This window comes from Sinocyclocheilus rhinocerous, unplaced genomic scaffold (genome assembly GCF_001515625.1).
Source record: "Sinocyclocheilus rhinocerous isolate Xijiao unplaced genomic scaffold, SAMN03320098_v1.1 scaffold942, whole genome shotgun sequence".
Classification (NCBI taxonomy): domain Eukaryota; kingdom Metazoa; phylum Chordata; class Actinopteri; order Cypriniformes; family Cyprinidae; genus Sinocyclocheilus; species Sinocyclocheilus rhinocerous.
Window position 1 is genome coordinate 3,188,483 of NW_015627890.1, and position 16,094 is coordinate 3,204,576.

At 35.1% G+C, this 16,094-nt stretch overlaps 2 protein-coding genes across 2 annotated transcripts in view; one reads left to right on the top strand and one right to left on the bottom strand.

The window, feature by feature from the left end:
* Positions 1–6,556, bottom strand: part of LOC107736465 (transmembrane protein 116-like) — a 7,831-nt gene extending 1,275 nt beyond the window's left edge. Inside the window, exons 1-11 of the mRNA XM_016547872.1 lie at positions 6,476–6,556; positions 6,242–6,285; positions 5,284–5,347; positions 4,282–4,419; positions 3,033–3,140; positions 2,084–2,139; positions 1,819–1,947; positions 1,687–1,732; positions 1,531–1,602; positions 1,126–1,264; positions 935–1,005 (exon numbers count right to left, since the gene is read on the bottom strand). Of these exons, the coding sequence (XP_016403358.1) occupies positions 935–1,005; positions 1,126–1,264; positions 1,531–1,602; positions 1,687–1,732; positions 1,819–1,947; positions 2,084–2,139; positions 3,033–3,140; positions 4,282–4,419; positions 5,284–5,347; positions 6,242–6,285; positions 6,476–6,514 (906 nt within the window). The 5' untranslated portion in view covers positions 6,515–6,556. The remainder of the gene's footprint in view (positions 1–934; positions 1,006–1,125; positions 1,265–1,530; positions 1,603–1,686; positions 1,733–1,818; positions 1,948–2,083; positions 2,140–3,032; positions 3,141–4,281; positions 4,420–5,283; positions 5,348–6,241; positions 6,286–6,475) is intronic.
* Positions 6,557–9,951: 3,395 nt separating this feature from the next.
* Positions 9,952–15,916, top strand: LOC107735695 (ADP-ribosylation factor 4-like). Its single transcript, XM_016547299.1, has 6 exons — positions 9,952–10,199; positions 10,491–10,571; positions 10,835–10,944; positions 11,191–11,262; positions 14,544–14,669; positions 14,750–15,916. Exons 1-6 carry the CDS (start codon positions 10,133–10,135, stop codon positions 14,834–14,836), a joined length of 543 nt encoding a protein of 180 aa, XP_016402785.1. The 5' UTR covers positions 9,952–10,132; the 3' UTR covers positions 14,837–15,916.
* The last annotated feature ends 178 nt before the right edge of the window (positions 15,917–16,094 follow it).

Below are 16,094 nucleotides of genomic sequence, written 5' to 3' on the forward strand. Positions count from 1 at the left end.
AGTCCTTTATCACTTCCTGGATCGACATTTCATACATTATGCAGTTTTCATTTATATGCGGTCTATTGCTGATGATCGCATTATTTTTCATATGCATCTGTTTACATAAGAGATCGCTCGTTTCTCCATCCTGTTCAGGTTTTGTACTCGTTCAGAAGAAGCGTAATAGCGCCCCCGAGTGTATAACAGTGAAAACACGTAAAAACTTGTCTTTGGCGGGGAAGCGTTTTCTTGTAAAAGACATTCAGAAGAAGCGTAATAGCGCCCCCGAGTGTATAACAGTGAAAACACGTAAAAACTTGTCTTTGGCGGGGAAACGTTTTCTTGTAAAAGACGAGATAACTCGCCAATGGCGGGGAAAGAGTTAATATTTTTACAATACCTTTATGTAGAAAATAGTAAGAGTAATTAGTATGTGGTTACGAATTCAGCATGACACTTTTGTTCCTGAAAGAAATGGCTGTTTTTTGAATGAATCAGTTGAGTGAACAATTCAATGACTTACTTATACAAAAAGTCACTCATTTAGATCCTGAATGAAGCAGTGTTTTTGAACGAATTGGTTGAGTGGACGATTCAATGACTCATTGATAAAGACAGCCACTTGTCTCCGCCTACTGATGTAATGATGTACTATAATTGTAATTGTTTTAAGTGCTCTTAGTTTGTTTTTGTTTAGTTAATTTGTGATTAAACTGATTGTATTGCTGCCCATTTTGGCCGTGACAAATCTCATGTGAAAGAGATTTTTAATCTCAGAGAGTCTATCCTGGTTAAATAAAGGTTAAATAAAAAAAAAAAAACTATGCTGAAGGAGTCAATTAAAAATCCCCAGTACTAATGCAAAGATGCATTACTAATGCATAATCTTTCATAAATAGTGTATGTTTTATTATTTAACATAATATGTTCTGCTTTAGACAACATGCTTTACCTGAGTGACATAGAGAGGGAAGAGATGTTTTATCTTAAGTTGTGTGAAAGACAGACAGATGAGAAGCAGCGCTGAAAAAAGAAAACATTTAATTTAGTTTAATAAAAATAATTACAACCTTTCAGTTAAACACATATAGACATATTGTATACAGGGAGCATTTGAGAACACGTGTGTGTTATTGTACTGACCTGGTGACCAGCAGAAAATGACAACAAGGATCATGTATCGAGCCGAGGACCAAATCCCACCTGGATGTCTCTGTGTCATTGTGATCATGCTTGTGTTCTCATAATGCCTATAAGAGCTCTCTAACTTACAGTAGACCACCTACAGGATGACAGATGCATATTACAGGAGATTATTTACATAAAACACCTACAGTGACCAAAAGTATTTGGACACTTAAACATTTCTGAAAGTCATTCCATTAAATAATAGAATATCAAACCATGTGGAATTTATTTTAAAGACACTTTTCAAGTAAAACATGACATGTGGCCAGTATGGATTTTTATGGTGAGTCACATTAACGAAATATTTGTCAAATGATGTGATTTGTGATCAGTATTATTCATAAACGTGTGTGTACTCACTGTGCAGATGATGATGACGATCAACACACTGCTCAATGTTAAAATTTGAATGAACTCAGCATGACCTGGATCCTGTTGGACAAAAGACAGCGTGATGGGAACAGATTCAGAGGTGATTTAGCTGAACTTGTTTGATGGTGTCTGTAAATTTCTTACCACTGTTATGCAGGAATCATTTGTGGGATGCAAGAAGAGAATGCAGCTGCAAGAGGAATCAGACATGAATTAAGTAAAATGACAGACATGTACGTACAGATGCTCACATACTGTACACACACTCATTCTCACCTGTTGCAGAACCTGGCAGTGGGTCCTCTGCTGGCGGTTGTCAGTGTTGGTATCTCTGCTGGCGTAATAGTAGCTTCCATATAACTGACGGTACGAATATAGATGAAGTATCCAATTATTGGTACAAGCCTAAAGCAATGATATGTACACATACAGATCATTACATTAACACTGCAATGAAATTTAAAGCATTACTTTATCATATTTACAGTTTTACATAAATCATATTTAAATGCATTTATGAAAGCTAACTGGAACTACTCACCACGCAATAACATAGGTCAGACAAAACCTCCTCCTTCTGCGTGATAACTGTGTTAACTGAATGAATGCATAAAATAATTAGTTCAATGGAATGTATGTATGTGTGTGTGTGTGTGTGTGTGTGTGTGTGTGTGTGTATATATATATATATATATATATATGTGTATAAAATGAATCAATAACAATCATTTTGATTAATAGACAACAATCATAAAACAAATGTCTAAAGCATTTACTGTAAAAATGTTTTGTTAGGTAACTTAAAAAATCTGGTATCATCTAAATCAGTGTTTTAGGTTTTTGTGTTTATATTTTGAATTAAAGTTATATTTTCTATTTTCACTTTAATTTTAGTTTTATTATTTTTTATATATATATTCTTTTGTATATGTCTTTATTTAATATTTTATATGGTTTTAATTTTTAATTTATTATTTTTTACTTTATTTAGTTTGTTATTTTAAAACTTCAAATAAAACTAAACAAAAATGACAAATGTTGCCTTGGAAACTTGCTTTTTAAATATTTATATTATTTCAGTTAATGTATATTTATTTCAAGCAACAACATTTTTTATGGCTTTAGTTTTAGTTAACAATAATTACGCTGATCTAAATGAACAGGTTTTGAGTATTATTATAAATATTTAATAAGACTGAACTACATTAGGTTACAACAACAAAAATCATTTTAGTGAGCTCAAGGATTAGATCAGGTAGAAACAACTCCCTGGGGTATTTCTGAGAAATGTACTGCACAGAGATATTTGTATGTGACTACATAAAGAAAATGTGGGAGGAATGTGGCGCAGCCTGACTGGTTTCAGACTGCTGCGTCAGCAAACATTCATACCTGCTGTCATGTTAGGTAATAGTGACATTGATTTGATTTATAAAACAGTGACGGAGAGTGCCGGAGAGTGAATGTTTATGAGCAGAAATCCTGCTCACCTGGGTTTCAAAAGCTTCCTGCACTGGTTTTTCCCTCCATCCTTGAAACGCATGTGCTGACTCACAGGCATAAATGATGACAAGCAGAAACGAGATGCAGTAGAAGGCCTGAGGAGAGACAGAGAGTTCATCACAGCTGCTGCACAGATCCACAGTGAAGTGTTTGGACACACATGACTGATTTTGCTTGATTTAAACAAAAAATGTTTGATATTTCATTTCAAAGGCTTATCCTGCATTGCTTCAGATTAGTTTTGACATATGAAATGTGCATGGATTTCTGTAGAATATATATATATTTTCAAATAAATGCTGTTCTTTTGAACTTTATATTCATCAAAGAATCCTGAACAAATGTATCATGGTTTTGACCAAAAAATAGGAAGAAGCACCGTTTTTTCAACACTGATAATAATAAGAAATGTTTCTTGAGCAGCAAATCAGCATATTAGAATGATTTCTGAAGGATCATGTGACACTGAAGACTGGAGTAATGATGCTGAAAATTCAGCTTTGATCACAGGAATAAATTACATTTACAAAATAGAAAACATTTATTTTAAATTGCAATAATATTTCACAATATTACTGTTTTACTGTATTTTTAATCAAATAAATGCTGCCTTGGTGAGTATAAGAGACTTCTTAAAAATTATTCCAAACTTTTGACTAGTAGTGTATATAAAAATGTCATTTCATAATTTGTGTCCAAACCTTTTTACTGTATTTTAAGTGGTTTTAATAAACAGTTTATTTACTGTGGTGACCTCCCAGTAGGTATCCTCCTGTAAATAATAAACTCATGTTTTTACTGTACCACTGTGTCAGCTCAGTGTCATGATGAGGTGTTTACAGGGCAGTGCATGACTGTGCATACATGAGGCTCATTCTATTGTTTTATGGCAACACACAATAATGCAGAAAATCTGCAAAGCACTGAATAAACATCTAGTGTGTAACTCTACACCAACATCTCACTGTTACAGAGATGTTCATTTCTTAGCCGCTCAAGGAAGTCGTTACATAACAAGGTCATTATTCAACAAATTCATTGTACAGGGCTTAGTGTCGTACACACTAGAGATATTTATTTTTCCGCACTGAATGTGCGCATGTAGTGTTAGTATCCCTAGCAGCGGTTGAAGACGTTAACAATTACTTTCAGACTTTTATTGCAGGTTATCCTAAATCGTGTTGATTAGATAACAGCTATAAATGATTCCATGTTTCTGTGTCAGCAGTTTCTCACCAAAGACAAAGGCAATCCAAGGTTGCACATCTTTTCACTGAACGGCCAAATTTCATTGGGTAAATTAATTATGGCGGTGATCATCAACACAAGTGATGCCAGGAAATCTGCCAGCGCCAGCTGAAGAAGAGGCTTTGCCTGTAACACAAGAACAATGATAGAGAAACATTAAAACATGAAGAACATGCTGCAAATTTGCAAGTGAAGAGGCCCGGTTTAACTGTTGAAGAAATATTTTTACAAATGTTTTGGTGAACTTTGCAAAGGAGTTATCTAAAGCGTGTGATGCTGATGAAGAGAGTCGTATGCAGTGATGTAATCAGAGGACTTCGTTTTCATTTTCAGCCTGTGTCTGAGTGCTCTGGCACACTGTTAGCCAATGTTGACCATCACTGTTGACTTTTGCTGCAATAGTGGGGAATGTAGATCCATCAAATTCTGCCTCATTTCAGTCGATTTGTCCACTCAAAAATTCAGATTATCTGCTGGAAATATTTAAGTAGGCATTTTATGTGTCTATTTAGTGGCTGCATTGTAAAAAAAGAAAAGCCCGGAAAATGTACTGGTAATTTTCTGCCAGGACATGATCCAGTAATTTTACACTCTAAAAAATGCTGGGTTAAATACAACCCAGTGCTTTCTATTAACCCTTAAACACAATGTAATGAAGTGCAAAATTCAAAATACAGGCAAAGCACCTGTATAAAATAGCATATTAATACAGTACGTTGTGCCCTGTTTTTTACAGCATGGTGGCTTAATCAGATTTGGTCCTCAAGTTAAAATTTCACCATTGCATACAGATCAGGGTTATTTTAGTTAACCAAAACGGAAACCATAAAAAAATTCCCTTTCCTTAAAATACAATAAACATTAACTAAAATAAATATAAAAAGTTTTATTTCAGCTAGTAACTTGTATATATATAATAACAGTGAAACAGATACACCGATGCCAAGCACAACAGCAACAGGACATTTCTTTCTCTTCTGTGTGACTCACCTGTTCATTGAGATGCCTTCTCTTTATGATGGAAACCACCACGACAGAACAACTACCTATCAGACTGCAACATAAAGAAAAAGTGGTTAAAATAATAAACCTAGATTCCAAGCGGCGTACACTGAGTGCAGCAATGTGATAAATGTAATGAAGTCAAAAACAACAAGCACACATGTGATACAAGTTAAGAATTCTACTTTTAAGATTTTAAAAGCCACAACATGACACACATGACATAAGGCATTGCCATAAACTACATAAAATGCCACTTAAAACTCTTCAACTCTAATTTGAAATATAGTAACAAAAATAAAGTAACATCTAAACATATAAATGTTAATGTGATGGTTTGTGCAGTGATTTCTGGCAATGTCTTTTCCTGTTAAACTCAGAAGGATTCATTCTTTAACAATATTTAACATAATGTAAAATGTTTACAGTAAATACAAATTGCATACATACTGACTCATTGTTTCAGTAAATTATAAAGGCAATTCATATTTTTACTTCAAAGACATGTCAGTGTTTTATAATAAAATGTAAAAATTAAATTATAATATCATTTTTTTAATCTGTAAACGATAAGATTAATTACCCATTAATTATCCCATCAAATGGTAATATTGTAATATTTTTACATTTCCTTTCAAATTGCTAACATTTTTACAGCTCACTTTTATGGGCCCTGCAGGGGACTGTGCTTAAACAATGGGACAGATTGGGTTGCCCCATGTGTCTTCCTATTATGTCACATGTAAATTCCCAAAATCCTTACTTCACTTTTCAGAAGTCCCACTGCGAGTCAGGCGAGTTACTGCCTCTCAAATCAAATGCATAACTTCAGCTGCAAGTAATGTTTTCTCTTTGCGTGTTCTATTAAAGCAACAGATCGCAAGCGCTTATTCTAAACCAATGCTGGAATCACATGTCAGTCGAATAAACGTTAAGTATTTCTCACCTTAAACTCAAAGTCGAGACGTAGATCCAAGACAAAACAGTAATCTGTGGAAGCAATCAAGACGAAAATAAAGAACATTAATATGTTTAATATATAGATAATAATCAAAATGACGCCATCAGGTCGAAAGTTTGACAGTCATCAAATATCTGCAGCGCAGGCTACTGTTTTCCCACATTAAATTGTATTCGCCTTGACTTCAGGTAAATAATAAATTGTGAAGTGATTAATTACCTTTTCTTCATCATCTGATAATGCACCGCTTGAATTCATGATGAAGAGATTTATGCCGTGAACTACATGCCAGCTCGTTGTTGTTTGTCTGTCCTGTCATGTACAGCAGCTGTCTGACTGACTCCCGCCGTCTCACCTGGACGTTGAACCTCTGGTCACGTGACGAGCTCACCTGTACACCGGCGCAGCTGCGCTCCTCGCATTTCTTTCATAACCACACATTTGCGGCTAAAACTACATGTGTTTTACGTTACAGAGCTTGTTCCACAGGTAGGTGTTGTGTGGTGTCGACCTCCTTAGTAACACTTTATAATAAAAAAAATATCAGATCAGGTTAACAAATAAAAATTTAAACCTTTAAATTCTATCTATTTATCTATCTATCTATCTATCTATCTATCTATCTATCTATCTATCGATGTCTTGCAAATACTCGGTCGGACCCAAATTTACTGCACGCACCACGGACATTAAAATTAATGTGCCATGACCTCTACTGGTCAAAAAGGCATTTGCAACAGTTTGACAGAAATCGTTGTCCAGTGCGTGCACTGTACTTTACAGTACTGTAATAATACATTATTATTTAACTGAGGGAGAAAATAAAACGGAAGGAAATATGTTTTGGTATTGCCTTCAAAAATTACAGTTTCGAAATAATATAAAAATATTAGGTGAAGGAGACATAATATTTAAAAAATCACAACTTAATTGTTGACAACTTGATTGTTGGAAAATGAGTGTCACATAATCCTTCAGCAACTGTTTTCAGCATTGATCACTTATTAACAGCATATATAATAAAATTAAATTACTGTCATTAAATAAACTTTTATTTTTATTCAAAATGTATTAGAATATTTGATAATACAAAGTATTTTATCGATTGACAATCCTGACAGTAGGTATTGGAGCTGACATAAGTGCTGTTAATTTCCCCGTCGCTAAGTCCCGCCTTAAAAACATTACTGATCAATCCTACCTTAGCAACTGTTGCTGCCCGCCACATTATCACAAGGTTTTACAGAAATGATCTGACAATATGGTAAAACAGGTGCACTTTCACTGTTTCTTAGTGAACTATAGTAAACCGAGGGACCAAAGGGTCAATTAGACAGTCATCATCTGATGGCGATAATCTCTTAACAGCCAAATATGAACCAGTGAACTGCTCTGGGTGAAATATTTGTGTATCACAAATCTCGTTGTAGCCAATCAAAAATACTTTGATATTATGATGCATGTTGAGTAAAATGTTCTTATACTGTATTTTTTTTTTTGCATGTGGACAGGTTTTAATGTAGAGACTGTTGAATACAAGAACATCTGCTTCACCGTGTGGGATGTCGGCGGTCAGGACAAGATTCGTCCTCCTATCTATCTATCTATCTATCTATCGATGTCTTGCAAATACTCGGTCGGACCCAAATTTACTGCACGCACCACGGACATTAAAATTAATGTGCCATGACCTCTACTGGTCAAAAAGGCATTTGCAACAGTTTGACAGAAATCGTTGTCCAGTGCAAATACTGTACTTTACAGTACTGTAATAATACATTATTATTTAACTGAGGGAGAAAATAAAACGGAAGGAAATATGTTTTGGTATTGCCTTCAAAAATTACAGTTTCGAAATAATATAAAAATATTAGGTGAAGGAGACATAATATTTAAAAAATCACAACTTAATTGTTGACAACTTGATTGTTGGAAAATGAAAACCAACATTAATCATAAAAATAATAATGTAAAATATATGTTTTTCATTTATATAACAACATCAACAACTATACTAATGATTTAATGAATGAATGAATGCATGCATGAATTTATTTCATGGATTCTTTTTTTTTTTTGGGTGTTTGAATTGCGATCTCGATCTTTTAACGATTAATCGTGCAGCTCTACTCTGTAGTGTTTTAACTAATATAGTACAGTACAGTTAAAATGGTTTATTATATTACATATAGTAGTATGCCATAGAGTGATATGGTTTTTAGGTACATATTTAGGTTTATATTCTAGTAAAGTCTGTTTACTGGAATAATACAGTGTAGTTTATATCCTTGGCCATTTAAGACATGAGCTCTTCATTGAGTTTTTAAGAGAAGTGACTTCTGTTTCTTTCTTATATATTTAGAAACCTTATTCTCATCATGAGTTCTTGCTGTTTTACAGTGGGGCTGGATGCTGCCGGCAAAACCACAATACTGTACAAACTCAAACTAGGAGAAATTGTGACCACCATTCCAACCATAGGTAAGAGGACAGGACTGTTTTTGATTTGACTATGATCTCAAAGCAGATCTCATGAGTAGATTGAGGTCATTGTCTTGTGTTGTGTTCTGAGTCATATGAGTATCGTATCATCCCTCTGGTAATTTTTATGAAACTGTAGTACTTGTCTCCTTTTATGATATGTCAACGTCCACTGGCTGTCATCATACATGTGGCTTCAGTGATTGCCTGAGTGTCCTGTCTTACACCACAACATTCAGCCAGTGTTTCATTAAAAAGCAGAACTATTCCACTGAATGTATTGTATATCACTGCATTTCTTTTGGGCAGGTTTTAACGTAGAGACTGTTGAATACAAGAACATCTGCTTCACCGTGTGGGATGTCGGCGGTCAGGACAAGATTCGTCCTCTATGGAGACACTATTTTCAGAACACACAGGTCAGATCTTTATTTAGAGACGTTTAGCTGGCCAGAGTTCCTCTTAGCTGTTTCTGAATGCATTTATTCAAAATAACTTATAATAGATCAGTTACAGGAACCATGCCCTTTGAGAATCCTGGTGTGAAATCTCTCTTTAAAGTGCAAAATATTGGTTGAGATGTGCTGTAATCTTTGTAATCAGGTGCTTTTGTGAATATTATTCATTTGAAGCATCTTGATGATTTTTTATTCCTTTGTCCTCAGGGTCTGATCTTTGTGGTGGACAGCAATGACAGAGAGAGAGTGGCCGAATCTGCAGAAGAGCTTTCTAAAATGGTAAGAATTGCTCTGTATAAATTCAAAAATTACAGTTTCGAAATAATATAAAAATATTAGGTGAAGGAGACATAATATTTAAAAAATCACAACTTAATTGTTGACAACTTGATTGTTGGAAAATGAAAACCAACATTAATCATAAAAATAATAATGTAAAATATATGTTTTTCATTTATATAACAACATCAACAACTATACTAATGATTTAATGAATGAATGAATGCATGCATGAATTTATTTCATGGATTCTTTTTTTTTTTTTTTGCTTAATAAACAACAAACAAGCGAACAAAAAATAAGATAAAAAAATAAGGTTGTCCAGTGCACTCAGATTCGGCGTGAATACAGGGATTACATTTTAAAGAACTGAGAATAGAGTCCATTTATTTCATTTATTGTTGGCCATCAGAAAAGCACGTGAGCGTTTTAGAAAACATCGGAAGTTATGAATAATTATGACATCACTGCCCGGAGTGCGATTGCAGCAGGAAGTGACGCCAAGTCTTCCACGGTGGCTCCTATTCTTACGTGGCAACGCGTCAAGCGACTGCGAGACACTGAGCACAAAGAGACAGAATATTCATTCAAATACATTCGCACATTTTCTTTACTGTTTTGCTTGTTGTTAGGGTTTAGGTTTTTCTTTTAAATCATCATGGGTCTGACCATCTCATCGCTCTTTGGGAGACTTTTCGGCAAGAAACAGATGAGAATACTGATGGGTGAGTGTTTCAAGCACATAGTCTTTCTGATGTATTTCTGTGATAAATATTCAGTTTTGAGACAAAAGGGGTAATATTTGGGTGTAAGATGAAATCATTTGTCAATAATTGAGTTTTTATTCATTTACGCATTGAAATTCAACAATTAATGTGTTATTTCTTGGGCAGTGATTATTGTTAGCTTGCTAGCTTCAGATAGAGCTTGTATGAATATATGAAATCAGAAATAAATCACAACCCAGTAATGAATTTGACAGCCAAAGGTCTTTTCTTACATGTTTTATTTTTCAGTGGGGTTGGACGCTGCAGGTAAAACCACAATACTTTACAAGCTGAAGCTGGGAGAAATTGTGACCACTATCCCTACCATAGGTGAGATTACACCATCATTACTGTCGTTGTTCTCAATTTTCTACTCATTCTTTAACAATGTAAAGTTTTAATTTAAAACAGAAGGAGTTCATGATTACTTAATAATAACTTAATGTGTGATGAATGTCAATCTGTTTTAAGATTCCCATCATTTTGATGACCGATATCTCACTGCCACCACATTTACAGCTTAATTGGGGAGAAATTGCACTTGATAATGATTAAAAGTAATCTTTTGTGCGATTATTATTTTCTTTGGGCAGGTTTTAATGTAGAGACTGTTGAATACAAGAACATCTGCTTCACCGTGTGGGATGTCGGCGGTCAGGACAAGATTCGTCCTCTATGGAGACACTATTTTCAGAACACACAGGTCAGATCTTTATTTAGAGACGTTTAGCTGGCCAGAGTTCCTCTTAGCTGTTTCTGAATGCATTTATTCAAAATAACTTATAATAGATCAGTTACAGGAACCATGCCCTTTGAGAATCCTGGTGTGAAATCTCTCTTTAAAGTGCAAAATATTGGTTGAGATGTGCTGTAATCTTTGTAATCAGGTGCTTTTGTGAATATTATTCATTTGAAGCATCTTGATGATTTTTTATTCCTTTGTCCTCAGGGTCTGATCTTTGTGGTGGACAGCAATGACAGAGAGAGAGTGGCCGAATCTGCAGAAGAGCTTTCTAAAATGGTAAGAATTGCTCTGTATAAAACTTTCCGTTTAATTTGTATATATTACATAAAATCTGTATAATGCTCAAGAACTTGTCATCTTTAGTGACCTAAACGGAGATCACGTTACAAAATGTATTTACATTTGCATTCATGTACTTGGTGGAGATTTTCTTACCGAAGCATCTTGAGAAAAGTCCATGTAATACGTTTGTGACACTTGTGTTTATGACCTTTTAACCCTCATGTTGTGTTCTGGTCATTTTGACTAGCATCCCAAAAATGCTAGTTAATGTTATTGCATTGGACTAAAACTGACTGACTTTGCTCACACAGGGTGTAACAACTTTTTACAAAAAACAAACAAAAAAACATTTAAAGGGGTCCTAATAGTCTTTCTGATGTATTTCTGTGATAAATATTCAGTTTTGAGACAAAAGGGGTAATATTTGGGTGTAAGATGAAATCATTTGTCAATAATTGAGTTTTTATTCATTTACGCATTGAAATTCAACAATTAATGTGTTATTTCTTGGGCAGTGATTATTGTTAGCTTGCTAGCTTCAGATAGAGCTTGTATGAATATATGAAATCAGAAATAAATCACAACCCAGTAATGAATTTGACAGCCAAAGGTCTTTTCTTACATGTTTTATTTTTCAGTGGGGTTGGACGCTGCAGGTAAAACCACAATACTTTACAAGCTGAAGCTGGGAGAAATTGTGACCACTATCCCTACCATAGGTGAGATTACACCATCATTACTGTCGTTGTTCTCAATTTTCTACTCATTCTTTAACAATGTAAAGTTTTAATTTAAAACAGAAGGAGTTCATGATTACTTAATAATAACTTAATGTGTGATGAATGTCAATCTGTTTTAAGATTCCCATCATTTTGATGACCGATATCTCACTGCCACCACATTTACAGCTTAATTGGGGAGAAATTGCACTTGATAATGATTAAAAGTAATCTTTTGTGCGATTATTATTTACAATTTACATATACACTGGTGGCCATGACTCCAGTCTTCAGTGTCACATAATCCTTCAGCAACTGTTTTCAGCATTGATCACTTATTAACAGCATATATAATAAAATTAAATTACTGTCATTAAATAAACTTTTATTTTTATTCAAAATGTATTAGAATATTTGATAATACAAAGTATTTTATCGATTGACAATCCTGACAGTAGGTATTGGAGCTGACATAAGTGCTGTTAATTTCCCCGTCGCTAAGTCCCGCCTTAAAAACATTACTGATCAATCCTACCTTAGCAACTGTTGCTGCCCGCCACATTATCACAAGGTTTTACAGAAATGATCTGACAATATGGTAAAACAGGTGCACTTTCACTGTTTCTTAGTGAACTATAGTAAACCGAGGGACCAAAGGGTCAATTAGACAGTCATCATCTGATGGCGATAATCTCTTAACAGCCAAATATGAACCAGTGAACTGCTCTGGGTGAAATATTTGTGTATCACAAATCTCGTTGTAGCCAATCAAAAATACTTTGATATTATGATGCATGTTGAGTAAAATGTTCTTATACTGTATTTTTTTTTTTTGCATGTGGACAGGTTTTAATGTAGAGACTGTTGAATACAAGAACATCTGCTTCACCGTGTGGGATGTCGGCGGTCAGGACAAGATTCGTCCTCTATGGAGACACTATTTTCAGAACACACAGGTCAGATCTTTATTTAGAGACGTTTAGCTGGCCAGAGTTCCTCTTAGCTGTTTCTGAATGCATTTATTCAAAATAACTTATAATAGATCAGTTACAGGAACCATGCCCTTTGAGAATCCTGGTGTGAAATCTCTCTTTAAAGTGCAAAATATTGGTTGAGATGTGCTGTAATCTTTGTAATCAGGTGCTTTTGTGAATATTATTCATTTGAAGCATCTTGATGATTTTTTATTCCTTTGTCCTCAGGGTCTGATCTTTGTGGTGGACAGCAATGACAGAGAGAGAGTGGCCGAATCTGCAGAAGAGCTTTCTAAAATGGTAAGAATTGCTCTGTATAAAGCTTTCCGTTTAATTTGTATATATTACATAAAATCTGTATAATGCTCAAGAACTTGTCATCTTTAGTGACCTAAACGGAGATCACGTTACAAAATGTATTTACATTTGCATTCATGTACTTGGTGGAGATTTTCTTACTGAAGCATCTTGAGAAAAGTCCATGTAATACGTTTGTGACACTTGTGTTTATGACCTTTTAACCCTCATGTTGTGTTCTGGTCATTTTGACTAGCATCCCAAAAATGCTAGTTAATGTTATTGCATTGGACTAAAACTGACTGACTTTGCTCACACAGGGTGTAACAACTTTTTACAAAAAACAAACAAAAAAACATTTAAAGGGGTCCTATTATGCTCTTTTACAAAGTCTTGATTTTGTTTTGGGGGTGTACTAGAACATGCTCTCATGCTTGGTGGTTCGAAAAACGCATTATTTTTCACATAATTTACATTATTAAAATACGCCGTTCGTTGTAGTTCTTGAAAAGGGATTTTTAAAAAACGAAATATCTCCCTTTGGAGTGGACTTTGAGATTTGTAACTTTCTAGATCTTTTTTATGCCCAAACATACACACTACACACTGACTAAAATTAAAAAAGTGAAAAAGCATAATAGGACCCCTTTAACTTGTTTTGGATTTTAACCCAACCTTGTTACACTTGTGGTTTTCCCATTCAAAAAAGAATGACGTACAAAAAATTGCCTATAAATTTATTTTTATGCTATATTATTACCAAATATTGGATTCAGTCTTTTTATCAAGTTGTTTATCTTTCATTTAGCACAGGTTTTGTATTTCTTTTTGGATCTGATTGCTCATAGTTCTCATTGATTTTTTTTGAGTAAACATTGCCAAATTTATCCACAAGTAATGCTTTTTTTTTCACTCCAAAACTGAGGCCTGCGACCACTCGGTTCCAAAAGAGACCGATTGAAAGAAAACCATTTACAAAAAGACTAAATCCAAGATTTTATGAAAATATGGCATAAAGAGAGAAATGTACAAGCATTTTTGAAAGGTCAGTCATTTTGAAACCAGAAACATTAAAATAGGTGAAGGATTTTCAGCACAGCACAAGGGTTACATTTAATTTTAAGTTCACACACTTTCTGCATTTCTGCGAATACGTTTTTTATTGCAAAAATACTAGGCATTTAATGTACGTTTGGTGGCCCGCAACTCATGCTTTCTCCCTGCCATCCTTATTGTTGAGCTCTGTAAATTGTCTTGATTTATTGACCTTTTTTCATTTATACAGTTGCAAGAAGATGAACTGAGGGATGCCGTGCTGCTGGTTTTTGCAAACAAACAGGATCTGCCTAATGCCATGGCTGTCAGTGAACTCACAGACAAACTTGGACTGCAAAGCCTACGCAGCAGAACGGTACACACACTCGATTAACTCCAACATGCACTTGCTTAAACATCGACTGCATTTTAATTGTCTGTTGTCTGTTTCCACAGTGGTACGTTCAAGCAACCTGTGCTACACAAGGCACCGGACTCTATGAAGGACTGGACTGGTTATCAAACGAGCTCTCCAAACACTAGTGTGCCTGCTGATAGTGGCGAGATGTGTGTGTACTTTAGAAAGATGGAGTGTGCCGGTTGATAGACTCTGTCTTGAAGAACTTGAGTGAGTGTGTGTGTGTGTGAGAGAGAGAGTGTGTGGAGGAGCTATCAAGTGTTCAGCATCATGTCTAATCTATCTTATCTGTCTTTTTCTGTGCTGTATTCCTACTAATGTTCTTTTAATTTTTTTCCTTACAAATCTGATTTTTTTTTTTCATGACTGTAAGATAATGCTTAAATTGCACATTTACTTGAGAACTGTGAGAGCATTATGGCACAACAGAAAGGAAGTTTGGGAGGAATTCCAGGTCGAGGCATCCCTCTCGTGCGAGTTTGGAGTAGTTGTAGCTTAAGAGCGAGTAAATGCCAGAAAGAAGCCGTTGTGCACTGACGCTCACTCCCAAGATCCCTGTTGCAATGCTGCCTAACTCGACTAGCGAGTCGCAGGATTCGCAGCTCCATGAACATTCCATTTCATGGCAGTTAATTTTATTCCACGGGGTTGTTTTACAAAGCTTCACATTAACTTTTGTTGCAAAACCTCCTAAGTCTTGTTTTAGGGACTTTGCCACCAACAGATTCTTTGTAACAAAATGGTACATGAAGTATTGACAGCAATATGGAGACATCTGTGATTGATTAGCCCAATGATCTCTTAACTGCCTTTGATGTTAAACCCCTCCATTGAACAATAAATGTTTTAGTTGAAAGCATTTGAACAGATCATAGTACACCTTGCTTGATTTTTCTGAGGTGGGTTGGACATGGTGGATTGGACCAGGATGAATTGTTTCTTCAATCTGCTCCATGTTTCTTTTCTCTTTTCATGTCAAATGGCTGTATGTATGTATGTATGCTGGCACCTTTAATATCAACGATTGAGGTGCATTCGGTGAGAATTTTGTATGGGGCACTCCAGTAAACCAATAAGGTCCTCATTTCCTTAGCAGGATTTTCTGATCTTGTACACTTCCCTACTGCGGCAAATGCCCTACTCTTGCTCGAACTGTGCCACAAGGTCCACCCCTGTGAGGAAATAAAGATCTGATGAAAACTAAATGGATACTTTGTATGCAGGTTTTTTTTCGTTGATATACTCTGGTGACAGACCTCTGGAATTTTCCATTCTTAAAGGAATAGTTCCCCCCAAAATAAAATTTAGCTGAAACTTTACTTACCCTCAGGCCAACCGAAATGTAGATGAATTTGTTTCTTTATCAGAACAGATTTGGAGAAA